The sequence below is a fragment of the Brienomyrus brachyistius genome, chromosome 6, assembly GCF_023856365.1.
Source record: "Brienomyrus brachyistius isolate T26 chromosome 6, BBRACH_0.4, whole genome shotgun sequence".
In the NCBI taxonomy this organism is placed as follows: domain Eukaryota; kingdom Metazoa; phylum Chordata; class Actinopteri; order Osteoglossiformes; family Mormyridae; genus Brienomyrus; species Brienomyrus brachyistius.
Genome location: NC_064538.1, coordinates 2,161,507 through 2,177,631, shown reverse-complemented (window position 1 = coordinate 2,177,631; position 16,125 = coordinate 2,161,507). Strand labels below are relative to the sequence as shown.

Here is a 16,125-nt window from a genome sequence, read left to right as displayed (position 1 = left end):
TCACAATGAGAAGGTAAATTTGGGGCCAGGTCCAGCTCCCATAATCCTCTGCACAGCCTCAATGCAGCATTTACACTGTTCCAATATTTACATTCTCATCAGTACAGACGCCTGACAATCTATTTTCACATTATAATTGCACATTCCATGTGATGCACATTATGCACTATAGGTATGGATGTATGCTGTCTGTATTGTACCTGTGTCAATTTCCCGCACTGCACTATTTAAATGTTCACAAATCACTGCATTTATCTTGTGTCTGTGCCTGTCTGTTGTGCATCTTGCATTTATTCTCTTTATGTCCCAATTGTTAATTGATTGTCATGGCGTGTCCAACTGGAGCAAGCTGTGGGAACATAAATCTCCCCCAGCCTCGGCCGTGACGGTAAAGACAGCGATTGTGATGGTGATAATGTGAGCCTGAGTGTAACAGTGTAACATCGTCTGGGGCGCATGTACCTGGACAGTCTGCCGGTCAGCGATCCCGCTGTAGACAGATATCTGTGGCAGTACCGGCCGCCCGCTGGCGGCGCTGGAGCCGCTTGCCGTGCTGGTGCTCAGATTGCCCGTCCCGGCGCTGCTGGCCACGGCGGCTGCAGCCCTCTGCTCGTTCTCCATGCCTACGCTTCCTTCCAAGCGCCCAGTCACAGCAACGCTTCACACGGGTGCACCTTGACCTGGAGATAGAGAGCGGAGGGGGGGGGGTCTTTATTTTGGGATTCCTTATTTTACTGGGACAGCACCGAAACATCGTCAGATCCAGGGGCACCAGAAAGAGCTCGACATTTGAGGGGGGGGGGGGCGTATTATCATGAAAACGCAATGGGCACATGGTGAAAGGTTGTAAGGCAGATTGCAAGAAAAGATTTACGATGTAAGAAAGATCTTTAATAATTTTAGACTAACACTTGTTTAGGGTACATTTTCACAATAAACATTAAAAAATTTACTAATGAATATAATACAGCGATAATACAGCACTGCCATCTTCATTGGGTATATGTCCCATCTTCATTGGGTATATGTCCCATCTTCATTGGGTATATGTCCCATCTTCATTGGGTATATGTCCCATCTTCATTGGGTATATGTCCCATCTTCGCGCTCTGCTTGCACTGTGAATCGACCTCAGTAACGCTCAAATTTGTAATGAAAGATAGGGAAGATCCTATTTATTTATTTATTTGGAAAGGGGGGGGGTCTGCCAATACTGGGGGGGGGGGGACGTCCCCCTATTTCCAACACCCCTGCTCAGATCCATCCATCTATTGTCTAACTGCATACCCAACACACAATCACAGAGGCCCAGAGTCTATCCTGAGATCCACAGGGCCCCACAGCTCAGGAGACCCCTAGTGGGGAGGCTCGTACATTGCAGGACAAACACATACACAGATACACTGTTTGGGCAAGTTTTCGATTTGCCTCACTCCATTTCTTTGGATTATGCTAGGGAACCAAATTACTCAGATACATTCATGCAACCAAGCGGGACATGCAGTCTCAACACATATGTTTTCAGTTATTATGGGATAAATGTACTCTGGCCAGATAAATACACCACAAGCTCATAACAGACGTAATGCATCATTCATGAATTTTATGATCCATTTTATGACAGCAGATCCATAATACACCTTCAAGTTCCTTGAAATTTTAAGGCTGCTTTATAATTATTGCCCCCGCAATAAACTTAATTTGAGTCGTCCCAAAAACTGGCAGACTGTGGCGTGCAATGAACGTGCTCCCTGTAGTTCTTTTGTTCCATAAAACACACCCGCGATGTCAAATGCAAGCCGCTCTCTCCCGCTTTGACTTCTCACCCACGTGCTTGTAGGTTGCCCGTAAGAGGTGAAAGGTGAAAGAATCGGGTTACAGACAAATGACCTGCTGAGAGGCTCTTCGGAGGAAACGGAGACAAACTACACTGATAGCTTAACACTACACCCGCAACTCTAAAACGAACAAAACAGAAATAGCCATGAACAAAACAAGCTTATTGCTCTGTTCTTCCAAAGCCTTTGTCATGCAGCAGTAAAATTAATGAACTATATGTCTTGCGCGAGGAGTCACACCAGCATATTCCGGCACTTAAAGACTTTCACAAAAAAACTACACTGAAGAACACAAGTGTGCAATCAAATCAAAGTTCCTGGAATTCAACTGAATCTGAAAGTCATCGACCAAGAACTTATAGGAGCGCACCCATTATATAAAACACTCTCCATTTGCCAGAGGACATTGTCTGTCTTTATCAGTGCTGTAAGTGATGTATATTAGGCCTGACTGATGTATGTAGGTCTCTGCTGGTCGTGTTTTTCTTCCTAGTCGCCTTGCACTGAGGTACAGAGTATTTCTCCGGACGGGAACCCAGGACGATATCAGCCTATTTTAGCAGCTTCCGTTCCCCTAAGAAACACAGTGCAGTCTGGTAGGTGCACAAGACAGTACACATGTCAGACACGACAAATCTCCTTCTTCCTTTGATGTGTTATGACCCTGTGGGCAATGGGGATTGTCTTTCTGGATACTTCCGAGTTCATATATCAAAGGCCTCTATCGTAGCCCATGACTTCAGTTGGCTTAATCCATAGCAGAAATATAATGCATCGTGCCAATAAGCAAAATATATAAAGATTCAGTTTAGCCACAGCAATATGCGTAGTTCCTTCTATTTTGGGTTTACCAAATAATATGAAGAATAAAAATGCTACCAACCGTCACAAAATTTTCCATCAAACACCTGTTAAAAAGAGAAAATGTAAATGAATTTAAGATGGATATTCCAGTAAGCCTCTTCGCCTCACTGGTTAGATTAAGATTAAATGAAGACTGAAAAGCAGAAATATATATTATAAAATCAGTACTTATGTCCCGGAATATGGATATGATTGATTTTTGTTTTTACATGGAAAGTTGCATTTTCATGGGATGTGTCATTTCTATAAATTCACAGACGATATGTTTATATGCTGATTTCAACAGTAGAATAACAGTTAGTGGAACTGGTAGAACAATTATGATTCACATCACTTCCTAAACCGAACATGAATTTGAAATATTGCGCTCTCATACAATGCACCAATGAAACAGAATGCCATCACAGAATCTGAATTTAATTATATATGCTAAATAGCACACAGACAAACTGTACTTACTCAGACTGGAAGTTAGTCAGCTGTGGCAGCCTGCTGGTTCCCCCTCTGCACAAAGACTGCAGTCTCTGTGACACACGTCCCCATTTCGCTCTTAGACGTCTGGCTCTCCAAACGACTATGGACAGTTAAACAAATGTGCTTCAAAGGCTGGCTACTCTGGCAGCCTCTCAGTAGCTCCTCATGGGGGTGGGGTTAATGAAGGGGGGGGGACAAGGGCTGGGCCACGTGTCTCACACCCACCCGACGCACCAACAGCTACAGCAACACCGGCAGCTCAGCCAAATGGACGGGACACGCCGTGGTGTGAAGGGGAAGCGTGCCTGTTCCCCTGGGCAAACACACACACACACACACACACATACACACACATACACACAAACAGACACACACATACACACACACGCACAGACATACACACACATACACACAAACAGAAACATACATACGCACACACATCCATCCATCCATCCATCCATTTTCCAACACACTTATCCTACTGGGTCACGGGGGGTCCGGAGCCTATCCCGGAAGCAATGGGCACAAGGCAGGGAACAACCCTGGATGGGGGGCCAGCCCATCGCAGACGCACACACATATAGACACACAAACAGACACACACAGCCACATACACACACACACACAGCCACATACACACACACACAGACACACAAACACACATAAAACACATACTCACACATACACACACACAGCTCACAAACAAGCACAGACTCACAGTTAACTGAAGACTCCTTCATCCATCTGCTGTGAGGCAAACACTGAACCCTCCATGAAGTTCTCCGAAAAACCTGAACCGATCCTACGTAAGACTAATTAATGAGTAGACAAGGGTGAAAGGCCCCTTGGGGCATGGGCTCTGATTTATTACCTCACCCTCCTCCTGCGGGAGAGCGAGACGGATTGGGGTGGGGTGGGCCTGGTGGTGGGGGGCTGCGGGGGGGCTATCCAGTCAGCACAGCTTCTGGCAGAGGAGCCGACATTCCCGCATGGTGTTGGAATCTACGTAGTACTAAGGATAAATGGAATACCAGACCTTCTAATTGGCTCCCTTAGCCTTATGAGTTTGAGCAAACTGTTACCCTGTAAAGTGCGGACTTAGGAGCTCCGGAAGAAGGCCAGCAGATTAGTCACTGTCACTTCCTCAACTGTCCCGTTCCCTACTGTTAGAATCGAGACATCGATCCTTGATGACCGACCAGCGTCCCATGCAGCCTGAGCTATAACAGCGGCATGCAGGCCACACTTTGGCAATGCGGTCATCCTGCGGCCGCATGTCGTGGAATGTGACGGGTAAGCAAGCAGAAAGACCTCGGCGATCTTCATGGCATAACCAGGCCCTTTCATTAAAGTCAACAGGTTATCAACAGGATCCCAGTGTCCTAAACATCCACTCAGAATTTCTACATAGATGCTGCACGGAATAGATGTTGCCGTTAGCGAGCGAATGACGACTCCTCCCTCGTGACAGAGTGGCCCGTCTCCCGTACCGCGATAAAATACGACGGAGAAGAGAGCAAGAAGATAACTTCTGTGTGAGTTCTTAGTAAAGTTTGGGCCTCCATCTCTTGTCAGTCTGCTATCTAATGGTGTCACTCAAACAATAAAGTCCATCTGCAGTAGTACAGCCGTGAGCAGGGCACCGATACTGCAAATCCCCTAGGAAAGCATTCTGTGCAAACTGTTATTGCTTAAAATATCGGAAATAAACTTAAAATAATACTCCTGATGATCCTGATTGTTCAGTGTAACATTGCAAGGGCTGACACAGTGTTGTCAGAGATACTATTGGAGTTGTCTTCCACAGGGCACAATACTCAGATCATACTTTCTATACTCTTCAGTACTCTTTCATTAACCAACAAATGAATGAGTATATTGATTCATTGGCTGGTGGATGAAATAAACAATCATACTAATTACCAATAAAGCAAAAATCATTGGTTAAAAAAACACTGGACCCTTCATTATCCCAGGATTGCCAGCTCTCACGCAGCAGTTGTGACACTCACACGTTCAGGCTCTCAGGCTCACACAAGCAGTCTTATGGCAAATCTAAATTATTCCATTATCAACCTAAAAATAGTTACATTAAAAGCGTTCAGGTAGTTTGCAAACCATATAGACTATTTACAAGGTAATAAAACTCTTACATATATGTGGATGCGTGTGCAGACTCGTCTTGAATTGAAAATCTCACTCGAGCCAACTGACCAAACCTGCCACCCCTCTTAACCCGTTTAATCAGGAACTGCAGAGTACCTCAGGGTAACAGGAAGCTGCAGCTCTGTTTGTGTGACAGCTGTCTGCCCAATACACCAAACCCAGTCCCCTTTACAGCTGCAGCAGTGGCCCTTCTGCAAAAACAACACGCTCTCTTCTCACAGCGTAACTTTTGGTCGCAGGATATCCATTATCACACCTACGTCCTGCAGTGCCGGTCTCGGCACCCCTGACTCAACGCGAGTAGCAGGAGAAGGCAGATCTCTGCCGTAGCTTCCTCCTGTAGGCCTCGCACCAGGAGAACCTCTGTCTCTTATTCCTGCTTCTCCCTCCCATCCTGCTCACTTGAGTCACTTCCCACCCAGAGCATGCATGTACACGCTGAAGGCTTCTGCGTTGCACCTCATGTCCCAAAAGTGTAAGAACGATACGAAAATACTGGATGCAGAATCAGCATCAGCCTCACAGTTGTTCATAAATAATCTTACATATGACTGTCGTTTTTCAGCGTGCCTCATGGATAGCACTGGAGTTAAATATAATGTGGGTGACGTTTCGGACCATATACTTTTTGCATCTTTTACGCCGCGGCCCTGCTGTAAAACGGATCGTGTGCAGTGGGTGCTGTAGACAAGGCCTTTCGCGGCACATTAACTCCCGTCTCTAAAGCTACAGGGGTCGAAACCAGCCCTTTAATCCAGAGGAGGGTACAAAGGCCCCGTGGAGGCAGTGAGTGCACACAGGGCACTGGCTATTCCTCTATACGACAGAAGGAAACGCGTGTCATTCTGAATTCAGGTCTGGGGACCCTCGCATAGTGCCAGTTAATGTATAATTAGGGAAGCTTTAATCAATTGTTAAGGCGTTAAACGCTGTAGTTAATGGGTTAGTGCAAATGGCAGCACTATTTTCCAATCGGCTTTAGTAGCTCTGTTGTCCTCCAGCCCCCCGCTCTACGGCTGCACTGTGTCCCGGCGGCAGACGACAGGTGCTTCTCATGTTCTTTGTACCATTTTAATCACATTACAGAACACTATGGTTTAGCTGCAAAAGCCTGTAACTCACCCAAAGCAATTAACTGAGGTTTCAAAAGCAAATCATTCCACCAATGAATCAGTCAGTGCCACCAAAATGAAAAGTACAGTGCTTAGATATATTGTCAGTAAGTCAGAGTCACTACGCTCCTGAGCTCCGCAATGCTGAATGATTGTTGGATCCCATTTTCTCACTGACTTATCAGTGTGGTAAAGAAAAATGATACTTATTCATGTTAAAGACACGAGTTTAAACGTTCCAAGCAGTGTAAGAAACAAAAACTGGAAAATGGCAACAAAATCATGTCCTGAAACACAACAATGCTGTGCCACTTGGAATATATTTATGGAATATATTTTTAAATCATTTTGACAGTTTGGTTTTGCATGTGGTGACAAACGCAGTGATCACATACATATACAGTTTTGGGTGTAAAATTATTACAGTGGGAAACTACGTAATCTATTTCGACCAACAAGACTAAAGCACCTGAAAACTGTGCCAAATGATGACAATTGTACAAAACAATTTGCATACCTGTATTAAAACTTTTGGAAATTTGCGTGAAGTGATGAGAAATTATGTTCTGCTGTGCAGAAGTGACATTATGGTGTGGGGATATCACTTGCTAATGTTAAATGTTCTTTGAGAAATGCTGAAGAGCAATCGAGAATCTATCACACAGAAGAGTTACCAAGCTTTCAAAACTTTTTAAAAATAAACTCCGGTGACTCCAGTGATACAGCACTGCTGTGTTTTCGGTTCCCACTGTACACGGTTTTGTTGCCATTTTGCTGTTTTTGTGTTACACTGTGCTGTGTCACTTCTTTGTTTGCTACTGTACTGCGTCTTGAGATCTGAAGAAGTTACATGTGCGTATGAGTGCTTTCTCCTGCCAGTGAACTTTACACACTGTAACGTGGAGCCTTGCATTCTTGAAATTGGTGTCTTTGATATGAATATGAATCAGTGCGGTAAAGAAAAACGATCAGTCTTTTTTGAACTTATTTTACATTTCAATTTGAAATAAATGACAGGCTAACACACCCATACTCACTCCACCTCCTTCACCACATTTATCCTGCTGCTCTTTTGCTTGCGTCAACTGACAAATACCTCCTGTCCCCACAACTCCAGTGGATACCAGTGTTTTTAATTATGATTTCTCACACGTTCTTGGGGGGGGGGGGGGGCATAAAGCCATTTATCACGATTAAACTAAACATGGAGGAACAGCACTTATTGATCCAGCTTCCGAAATAGTTTGTCTAGTACAGGGAAGGATGGCGTACCATCGTAGTATCAGTTTATGCACAGGAATGAAGAAATGAGAAAACGTTGTGAAATATCCTGAACGGTACCCAGAATATTACGTAGAGCATTCGGCGTCACGGGAAGGGAAGAGGGCTGTAATGAAATTGGCTCCACATTTGGCTGTAATGTCCTTGCTGAAGAAAAGTCCTTAACCTTAATGGTAAAACATTAGCTATATAAATAAGCAAAAAGTCACACTGTAGCTAAATATAGAATATATCCAGCAAGGACATACTCTTAAGAGTTTGCATATGAAACGGAATTTGCGTAAATGTAAACCCTTGGCACGTAAGATGTTTATGAGGTCAGATGTTAAACTTCCTGAACTGGTCTCTTCCTTTGAGGCTCTCATGACAAAACAAAGACTTCATCAGCATCACTGGTACATGCATCAAAACAGCATGCACTGTTATTCTGACTAGCCATATGAAACAATCGAATATTAGCCGTCCGCCTGGGTAATACTGCATTGGTGGGGCCTATTGAAAATGCATATACAGGCGAGTCACACACCATCTCCTGCAAGTTCCTCACCCGAAAAGACCAATGACATCACGGCCGATCTGCAGTGCATGCAGAAAAAACGTCACAGCTGACCGACAATGGCTGTGAGCGGAAAGTGAGCAGAATGACATCAAAAGGCAGGCCTATTTGTTTCAGGGCGCCTGAATAGGATTACTCCTGTGTGTTAAAACGGGAGGAGGCGCACCCTGGGGGAGAATAGGTCCCTGCTGAGACGGAGCGGAGTAAGGTGGCGTGTGCTTGGGGGAGTACAGAGCAGCACACCCACTCCTGCATGCCACTCCGACTTCCGGACGGCACCTGATCTGGGGTGATGGTGAGCGTCAGGAACACAGGAAAGCTTTGATAACAAGCCGTCCTTCGTGATCCCACTTTAGGAAGCCTAAATTGCATGCATAATGGTAGAATGTTTTTTTTCCAGCACCAAATTGTTAATTCTAAAGCTTCTTATGTTCTTATCTTTGATGCCTCCCCCGACCCAGGTTAGTGACTCTAGTCTGGTGGAGAGTGAACCGTCTCCGGTTCTTAGTACATTTGCGCACGATACTCCTGCATGGCTGCATGAGCGATCTCCGCCTGACTCTTAATAAAGTCGTTTGCAGTGGTTTGGCGATCCGGCACAAAGAGACCCACACTGGGGCATGTTACAGCCGCTGGCTGCCATCCAAACGGAGAAGGCGTGAGGCTGTCGCGCGGCCCCCCCCACCCCACCCCACCCCACCCCTTTTCGGTTTCCGCCCGGCAGTCAAAGAAGAATATCGTGCGGGAGGCTGTCCATGCGGTGACAACCCAGCACATGTGGCTTAGGCTGCGGAGGTCGATGAGTGAACCGAGAACACTGGAGACACAGCAGAAACCCTACCCAAGTGACAGAGGGTTTACTGAGCGTGCTCAAACCCCATTTCCTACCCATTTTTCTTCCTCTAGTGAGGAAGTCCAGTGGAACAACTGTTTCAAACTGATGAGCCATCTAGAGCTTTTGCGTCCTTGTAGAGTTAGACTGAATGCAAGCCCTGCTTCAGACAGGAGAGCGGCTTGAGGAACACAAAGTCAAAAGGACAGTCAGTTATATTGGTGAATGTTTACAGAGGAGATTCAGCATAACCTGGCTGAAGGATGCAAGACACGGTCCAGTTCAGCATCCTTTTGAAAAGCGCCCTTTTCCAGCATGCAGACGTCTTTGGTGAGCCGGCGTTGGCATGTCAGTGGGCACACTGGGGCATCAGAGAAAATGCGCGAACAGGCAGACGCCTCATAAGTCTTCTCCCGTGATTCGCGTTCACTGCCCTCTGTCATCCGGAACAATGGCGCCAGAAAGTCAGCTGTAGTTAGAGGAGATCAAAGCAGAAGCAGGACTACAGCTGCAGGAAGGGGACCCACGGAATCACCAGCCCCTCCACCGCGTCACTAATGCACACTCGCTTTTCCTGCAGTGTATCAACCTGGAGCCAAGGAGGCTTTTTTAATAAGAAAAAATAGGTCCCTGATGTTTTTCCAGCATCGCTGTGCTGGTGTTGGGACAGAACAAACTGCAAATCCATCCTCATGCTAACTGCGCCCACACTGTTTACATCCCCAAAGATGTGTTCTTATTTTATTGATTCATGTCTTATGTATGCACTTTGAGGGGGGGGCATAGTGGCTCACAGGGCAGCCCTGTGGCATCCCACCAGCAGGGGTCTGGGTTCACTTCCCTCCCCCGGTTCTGTGTACGTGTGGAGTTTGACTTCTTTCTCTGTGCTCACATTGAATTTGTGATTTTGGTGACCTGGTGTCTCCAAGTTCATCACAGCGCTTGAGTGTGTGTCACTGCGCCCTGCCATGTGCTGCCTGAGATAGACTCCAGGCTTTTCGTGGCCCTGCTGTGGACCGTGAGACATATGTAAGACACATGGACTTTATGGGACACATACCATTTAGCTTGTATTTCACACTAAAAGCCAGTGCAGTGTGTTTAATGTTTTTAGTCCTGCAATATATCTTAAGCATTTTGTCACATTTTTGATCAAATTAATAACAGCAGTTTGTTAGTCAGCCCCTCTGAGTACCGGTACCCCCCCCCCCCCCAAGACTCTGGATAGGGACATAATAATTTATGCTCTAGCTTTCATTCTTGCTTATTCTATTCCCTTTGTCCTAGATGGAAGAAAGGCTATAAAAGGTAATTAGTCACATCCTTCCAGCTGCTGCAATAGTCCTTTCTTCCACAGTCCATAGTGTCAGGTGTTTTGATTTATGGACGGCAGGAGATGTTGGCAAATCAAGTCGGAGGTTCCTTTGGCTCCTGGAGGAGCATAAGATTGTTACAGAAGCAATTAGCAGGGCTGATCCATACCCGTTTAGCAATTAGCAGGGCTGATCCATACCCGTTTAGCAATTAGCAGGGCTGGTCCATACCCAATAAGCAATTAGCAGGACTGATCCATACCCAATAAGCAATTAGCAGAACTGATCCATACCCGTTTAACAATTAGCATGATTGGTCCACGCCCATTTAACAATTAGCAGGACTGATCCATACCCATTTAGCAATTAGCAGGGCTGGTACACACCTGTTTAGCAATCAGCAGGGCTAGTCCACACCCGTTTAACAATTAGCATGATTGGTCCACGCCCATTTAGCAATTAGCAGGACTGATCCATACCCATTTAGCAATTAGCAGGGCTGGTACACACCTGTTTAGCAATTAGCAAGGCTAGTCCACACCAGTTTAGCAATTAGCTGGGCTGGTCCACACCCATTTAGCAATTAGCAGGACTGATCCATACCCATTTAGCAATTAGCAGGGCTGGTACACACCTGTTTAGCAATTAGCAAGGCTAGTCCACACCAGTTTAGCAATTAGCTGGGCTGGTCCACACCCATTTAGCAATCAGCAGGGCTGGTCCATACCTGTTTCTGGCACTGTGCTGGGCCCATCCAGGCCCATGAGGTATCGCAGCCATGCAGATTCAACGTCTGCATCAGCATGCATCTTTGACTGCGCCATGGATATACCAGACATTTTATATTTCATCCCTGCTGGCACCTTGCAAACCTCATTCGCCCTGAGCATTGTACTCCACTCTCCATGTCTGGTTATCACGATCATCTCATCTCTCTGCTGGCCACCACATGAACACACATTTATATGCGAGGAGGGTAGCGCGTGCACAAAGCATGCACGCAGAGGGAGCGGAAGATGTCTGAGATGCCTTGTTGGTGTACTCTCACACTCGACCTTCAGATACAGCGACTGTAAGCAGTGCCGTCGACATGTTGTGCATGCAGATGAACTCACGATAACAAATTGGTCCGTCTCTCTGTAGGCTTCCAGCTCGGAACGAATCACTGAACTAAGACGACCTGAAAATGATTCTGCACACTCCCAGGTACGGGCACACAAGAATTTTATTCAGAAAAAGATTGTGCAGGAAAGACAACTTTTTGTCCTGCTGAAGTCCACCAAATTTATTCTTAAAATTTATTCTTACGGTCCTTTCCCGACAGTCTTGATTTTTGATCATAGGCAGAAGGATAGATCTGATATTCTGGAATTTTCCTGCCGTTGCGTACGGGTCGAGCGTCAAAGAAGCAGACAGATGTGGCAACACGTTTGACGCAGATGCTGAAACAAGCCTGAATGTGAGTGATCAGAGCAGCATAAGGGGTCATATCTTACAAGGAACGGCATAGGTCAGGCAAGGGAGACGCAGGACCAAATCAGGACCAAAGGCCAGAGCTCTGCTAACAACAGGAGATTTATGCCTCCCAGCTGTGAGCTGGAGGACCCCCAAGGTGAGAATCTGGCCCTGAGCACATGGATCAGGCTCAGGTGAAGCAGGAACACCTGGCTGGCGTGTGAGGTTCGGGACTGGGGGGGAGGGGAGCCCTGCTGTAGCGCGGTTTGCTGAGAAGCTGGAGTAACTGAGCAGCCAGTAGCTGGCTATGGTCCCAGGAGAGCCCTAAGTGAGAAACTTAACTCAGAATGTGCCGTTAAAATGTCGAGCTGCACGAACAGCCGAGCCCCGGTAAGGCAAGCTGTGCCGGCTAATGACCGCTTCTCACGCCACATCGCAGTACGTCATTTTCGTACTCAGATCTGGCATCGAATGATCAACAGTCTTACACCTAAAGTTTCTCTGATCTTTTTTTTTTTTGTTTCAGACAAACTCCAGTGTTAAAAGTGTGAGCTGACCCTCTCCCCCATTTAACGGCGCACGGTTCCACTCCGTCACCATTTGCCTGATGTCTGTCACCACCCGCTGTCCCTGTGCCCGAAAAACAAGTTCACGTCCATTTATTAGACAGACACTTTCCAGCTTAAGGGGTCTGTACAATCAGTACATTAAGCAAGCAGGAACGTCAACTGCATTCAGTGACACGTTCGGAAACCAAGCGCTGTCCCACAGTATTATGCAACGGCGTGCCAATTTCAGACACGCTGAACTGCCCTCAGGTCACAGGCTGATGAAGACGTGCAAGCAGTCGCACTTATCTATACGGGCAGCAGCAATGCAGAGATCGATGCCTTGATTTTTCTCGTGCCCCATTCACCACTCAGTTAGAGGGAGTCAAAGTTACACAATGACACACTATATTCCGTTTATAGTCTAAAGTCATTCAACCATCCCGCCGAAACCACTGTTGAAAGAAAAACGCCTGATATTTTCTCCGAAGCAACTGCCGAGGAATCACACTTCCTTATAAAAACGCACAAAATGCTTTTAATGCCCCGTAATCCAGAGGAAAAAATAGTTTATCTGCCATTAGACAGATGAAAGGAAATGACTTACAGAGTGAAACAAAACTAGTTCTTTGTTTGAGTGCTTTTCACACTACCATACTGCCCCAGGCCAATTTCCACAATACCCTGACACATTGACCATTCTGTTTACTTTACAATTTTCTGAAAGAAAAAAGTACCGACAAAACAGGTTCTTCAAACGCTGCAATACGTTTTACGCCGCGCATAAAATCTGTGACAGAAAATATGGCCCGTACACTATAAATTACACTAGAATGAAACTTAATATAATCACGGTAGCGTGCCCGTCACGCTATTTCACTCAGGTGATACTATTTAACAAATATTTTGATTCAGTTTTTTACACATAAATCTCTTTAACGTCCTTAACTACACAAGTCCAGGAGCGTTCGTGTAACGTTGTGTAACCCTGCATTGAACTAGAAACGGCACCATCGTAATACAATTTTGGTGGTATATTTATTTGAGGGTATTAGCAAGAATCCATTTCAAAACAAATAAATATAACCTTATCAGCACAGATTTAAGAGATTAGCCTGTGCTTTAATCTACTAAACATAATGCGACGAAGCGGTACAAGCGCTAAACTGGGCTCTGCAGGCAGCGCCCGGGCGCCGAGTTCGGCAGCTCCGCGCCGGGGCGCCGGGGAGCCGGAGGGCGGCCGTCGACACTGCGATCCTGTTACCCGGGAGTCACGGTTCACTTGCAAACACCATGACGTGTGAAAACTTCTCGGAAGTAAATGGAAGTAGATCTCCATTCACCCGGTGGGCTGGTTTCTTTTAGGGCAGCTACGGCTTTTAGAGCCGAAATTGCGCTATAGCAAAAACTCGCCCGCAGTTTTGTAGCCTACTTACCATGTTAGCTCACGGTAGATTTACCTAACATTAATCTCTTAGGGCTACTTTTACAGTCCAAAATATTTGTTAATTATTATTTTTTTATTTTAAATTGATGTGGAAACATTGTCTAGTCTATTTTTGATTGAAAATTCCTAGGATGTTAAGTCCGTTATGAAACTGTGTTCCCCGTTTAATGTTAATTAAATGCTTGAGTAGTTCCGGAGTAATTATTACACTATTTTTACTATTTTTACGTTGATAATTAAGGTGTATTTAAAAAATAAAATACTGAATCTGCTACATCACCACTTAGCCTACTTAGGCTAAAGAAAAAGATTCCCTGATTAGAAACTTAAGGTGTTTTCACGGCAGAATGATTTAAATGAAGTACTTAAAGTACCCTTAAAGCCTAGAGGATCACAGCACCAGCCAAGAGGCTGAGATTAAGAGTTGGCAGATGTCAATTGCTGTGGCTTTTCAGGGCATGTATGTATGCGTCGGAGTGCATTTTCTGGATCTTAAGCCCAATCGGCTGCTTCCTGCAGCCAAAGGCAGGTTGGGTTGTGCCTTTTCCACACGACTGATTCTCCCTGTTCTCTGCAGATCCAGGGATGAAACTGAGATTCTTTGTGCCTCCGTGTTATCAGAAAGGCAAGTGTCACGTTGGAGGTTTGATGGAGAGCTGCACGTTGCAGGCGAACCTCCTAACGGACATTCCGCCCCAAAGGCACCGTGTTACAGAGGTAAACTGGAGCTCACATCAGTATAGCTGCTATGGGGGGGTTATGTTTTTATGACGTTACTGTTGACGCCTGTGTTATCTGCAGGAAGTTGCCTAACGACTCCATCAGGCAGTTTTTTAGTGTCAGGAAGCTAAGGCTGTAGAGATGAGAGCGGGTGCATCCAGGTTTCATGGCGACATTGGGTTGGCGTTTGCGGTTTGAGACGGGGACGGGGTCATCCCCCCGCCCCTGCCCCTCCCGTCCGGTTGTTAGGGCTGTCAGGACGTGAGTGTCTGCAAGATGTGAAGAGGGTGCGTAAATCGAGAGGAGGGTCAGGACACAGACAGCGAGGATGCTGGAGGGCGGCTCACAGCAGAACGCGCCTCTCCTGACACGTACACGTTGGCATCTATCCGGCGCGTAAACAGACCAAGGACAGTGTGCGAACTCACAGTGATCCGAAGTACAGCAGAGGCCACCGTATGGAAACTTAACCTGCCAACCTTTTGACCGCAGGTACAACTTCCTGACCTCTGGGCCAACTCTCTGCCCACCGTATTGGTTTCCCGCATTGTGCTCTGATTTAAGTGAAACAGAAAGACGGAGTGGGGGGTTTTGTAGGCCAGTTGGTTTGGGGGGAGGTGGGACAAGCCTACTGCTTACCATTAATGACATGACACACTTGTCAAGATAAATGTTTCCCCCCCTTGGGGCCTGACCCCGTGGACACCAGCCCTGAGACCTCGGGAGAGAAACAGCTGTAATGTTCCTCTTTAACGCAAGCAGACTTGCGTGCCCGTCAGAAGGCAAGGTAAACAGGACATACCGAGGCAGCAGCACAGGAGTCACTGGCATCTTCAGGGTAAGCTGGGTCAGGATGTCGGTAAAATAATGAAGTGTAAAGAGAGAGTAAAAAAGATCTTTCGTCTACATCTTTGGCCCCACGTAACTTGCCCTAGGTGGGTAAATGTGGCTGAACTGAACATCATTATTCTGTCAGGGAGACACTAAATTTTCCCTCATTACAAAGGGTCCCGCATGCATGGAGAACTACACTAATGCAGACGCGTGTGGCAAAAGCTGAAATTAAAGTCACAACAATGAGGTCTCGCGCACCACTCCACTTACACAAACAAAGAAAGCCAACTAAACGTACCTTTTGCCTCGGCCTTGTCTTCCTCCTCGGCTTAAATGTTTGTTTCTTTCCTGTTATCCTCCACCATTTCTGGATCTTGTCCTGTCTCACAGTCTCTCGAATAGACGGGAGGAGGAGCTGGGGAAGAGGGAAAAAAATGGTAAATGAATTAGCGTTCCAAAAGGCAGCATGTGATCTCATCTGACCAATGGCCTCGCAAGGCATTCATTTGACACTCCCCTTCCCCCTCAAACACTCCCCTTCCTCTCTTGTTCTATGTCAAGCCAGTAGTAAAGAGAGCCTATCAGAATCTCCATGGCAACAAAGAGGGGTTTAACCCTTACTTGGAATTTTATGGCGTCTGCCGTCAAACTGGAATGTTGTACCGAATAGAGAAGGCAGACTTCA

The 16,125-nt window shown here is 46.2% G+C and overlaps 1 protein-coding gene across 1 annotated transcript in view; it reads right to left on the bottom strand.

Annotated features, from left to right (window-relative positions):
- phc2a (polyhomeotic homolog 2a (Drosophila)) overlaps positions 1-15,855 on the bottom strand; it is a 44,283-nt gene extending 28,428 nt beyond the window's left edge. Inside the window, 2 exon segments of the mRNA XM_049018456.1 lie at positions 463-680; positions 15,739-15,855. Coding sequence (XP_048874413.1) covers positions 463-621 — 159 coding nt within the window. The 5' untranslated portion in view covers positions 622-680; positions 15,739-15,855.
- Positions 15,856-16,125: the final 270 nt, after the last annotated feature.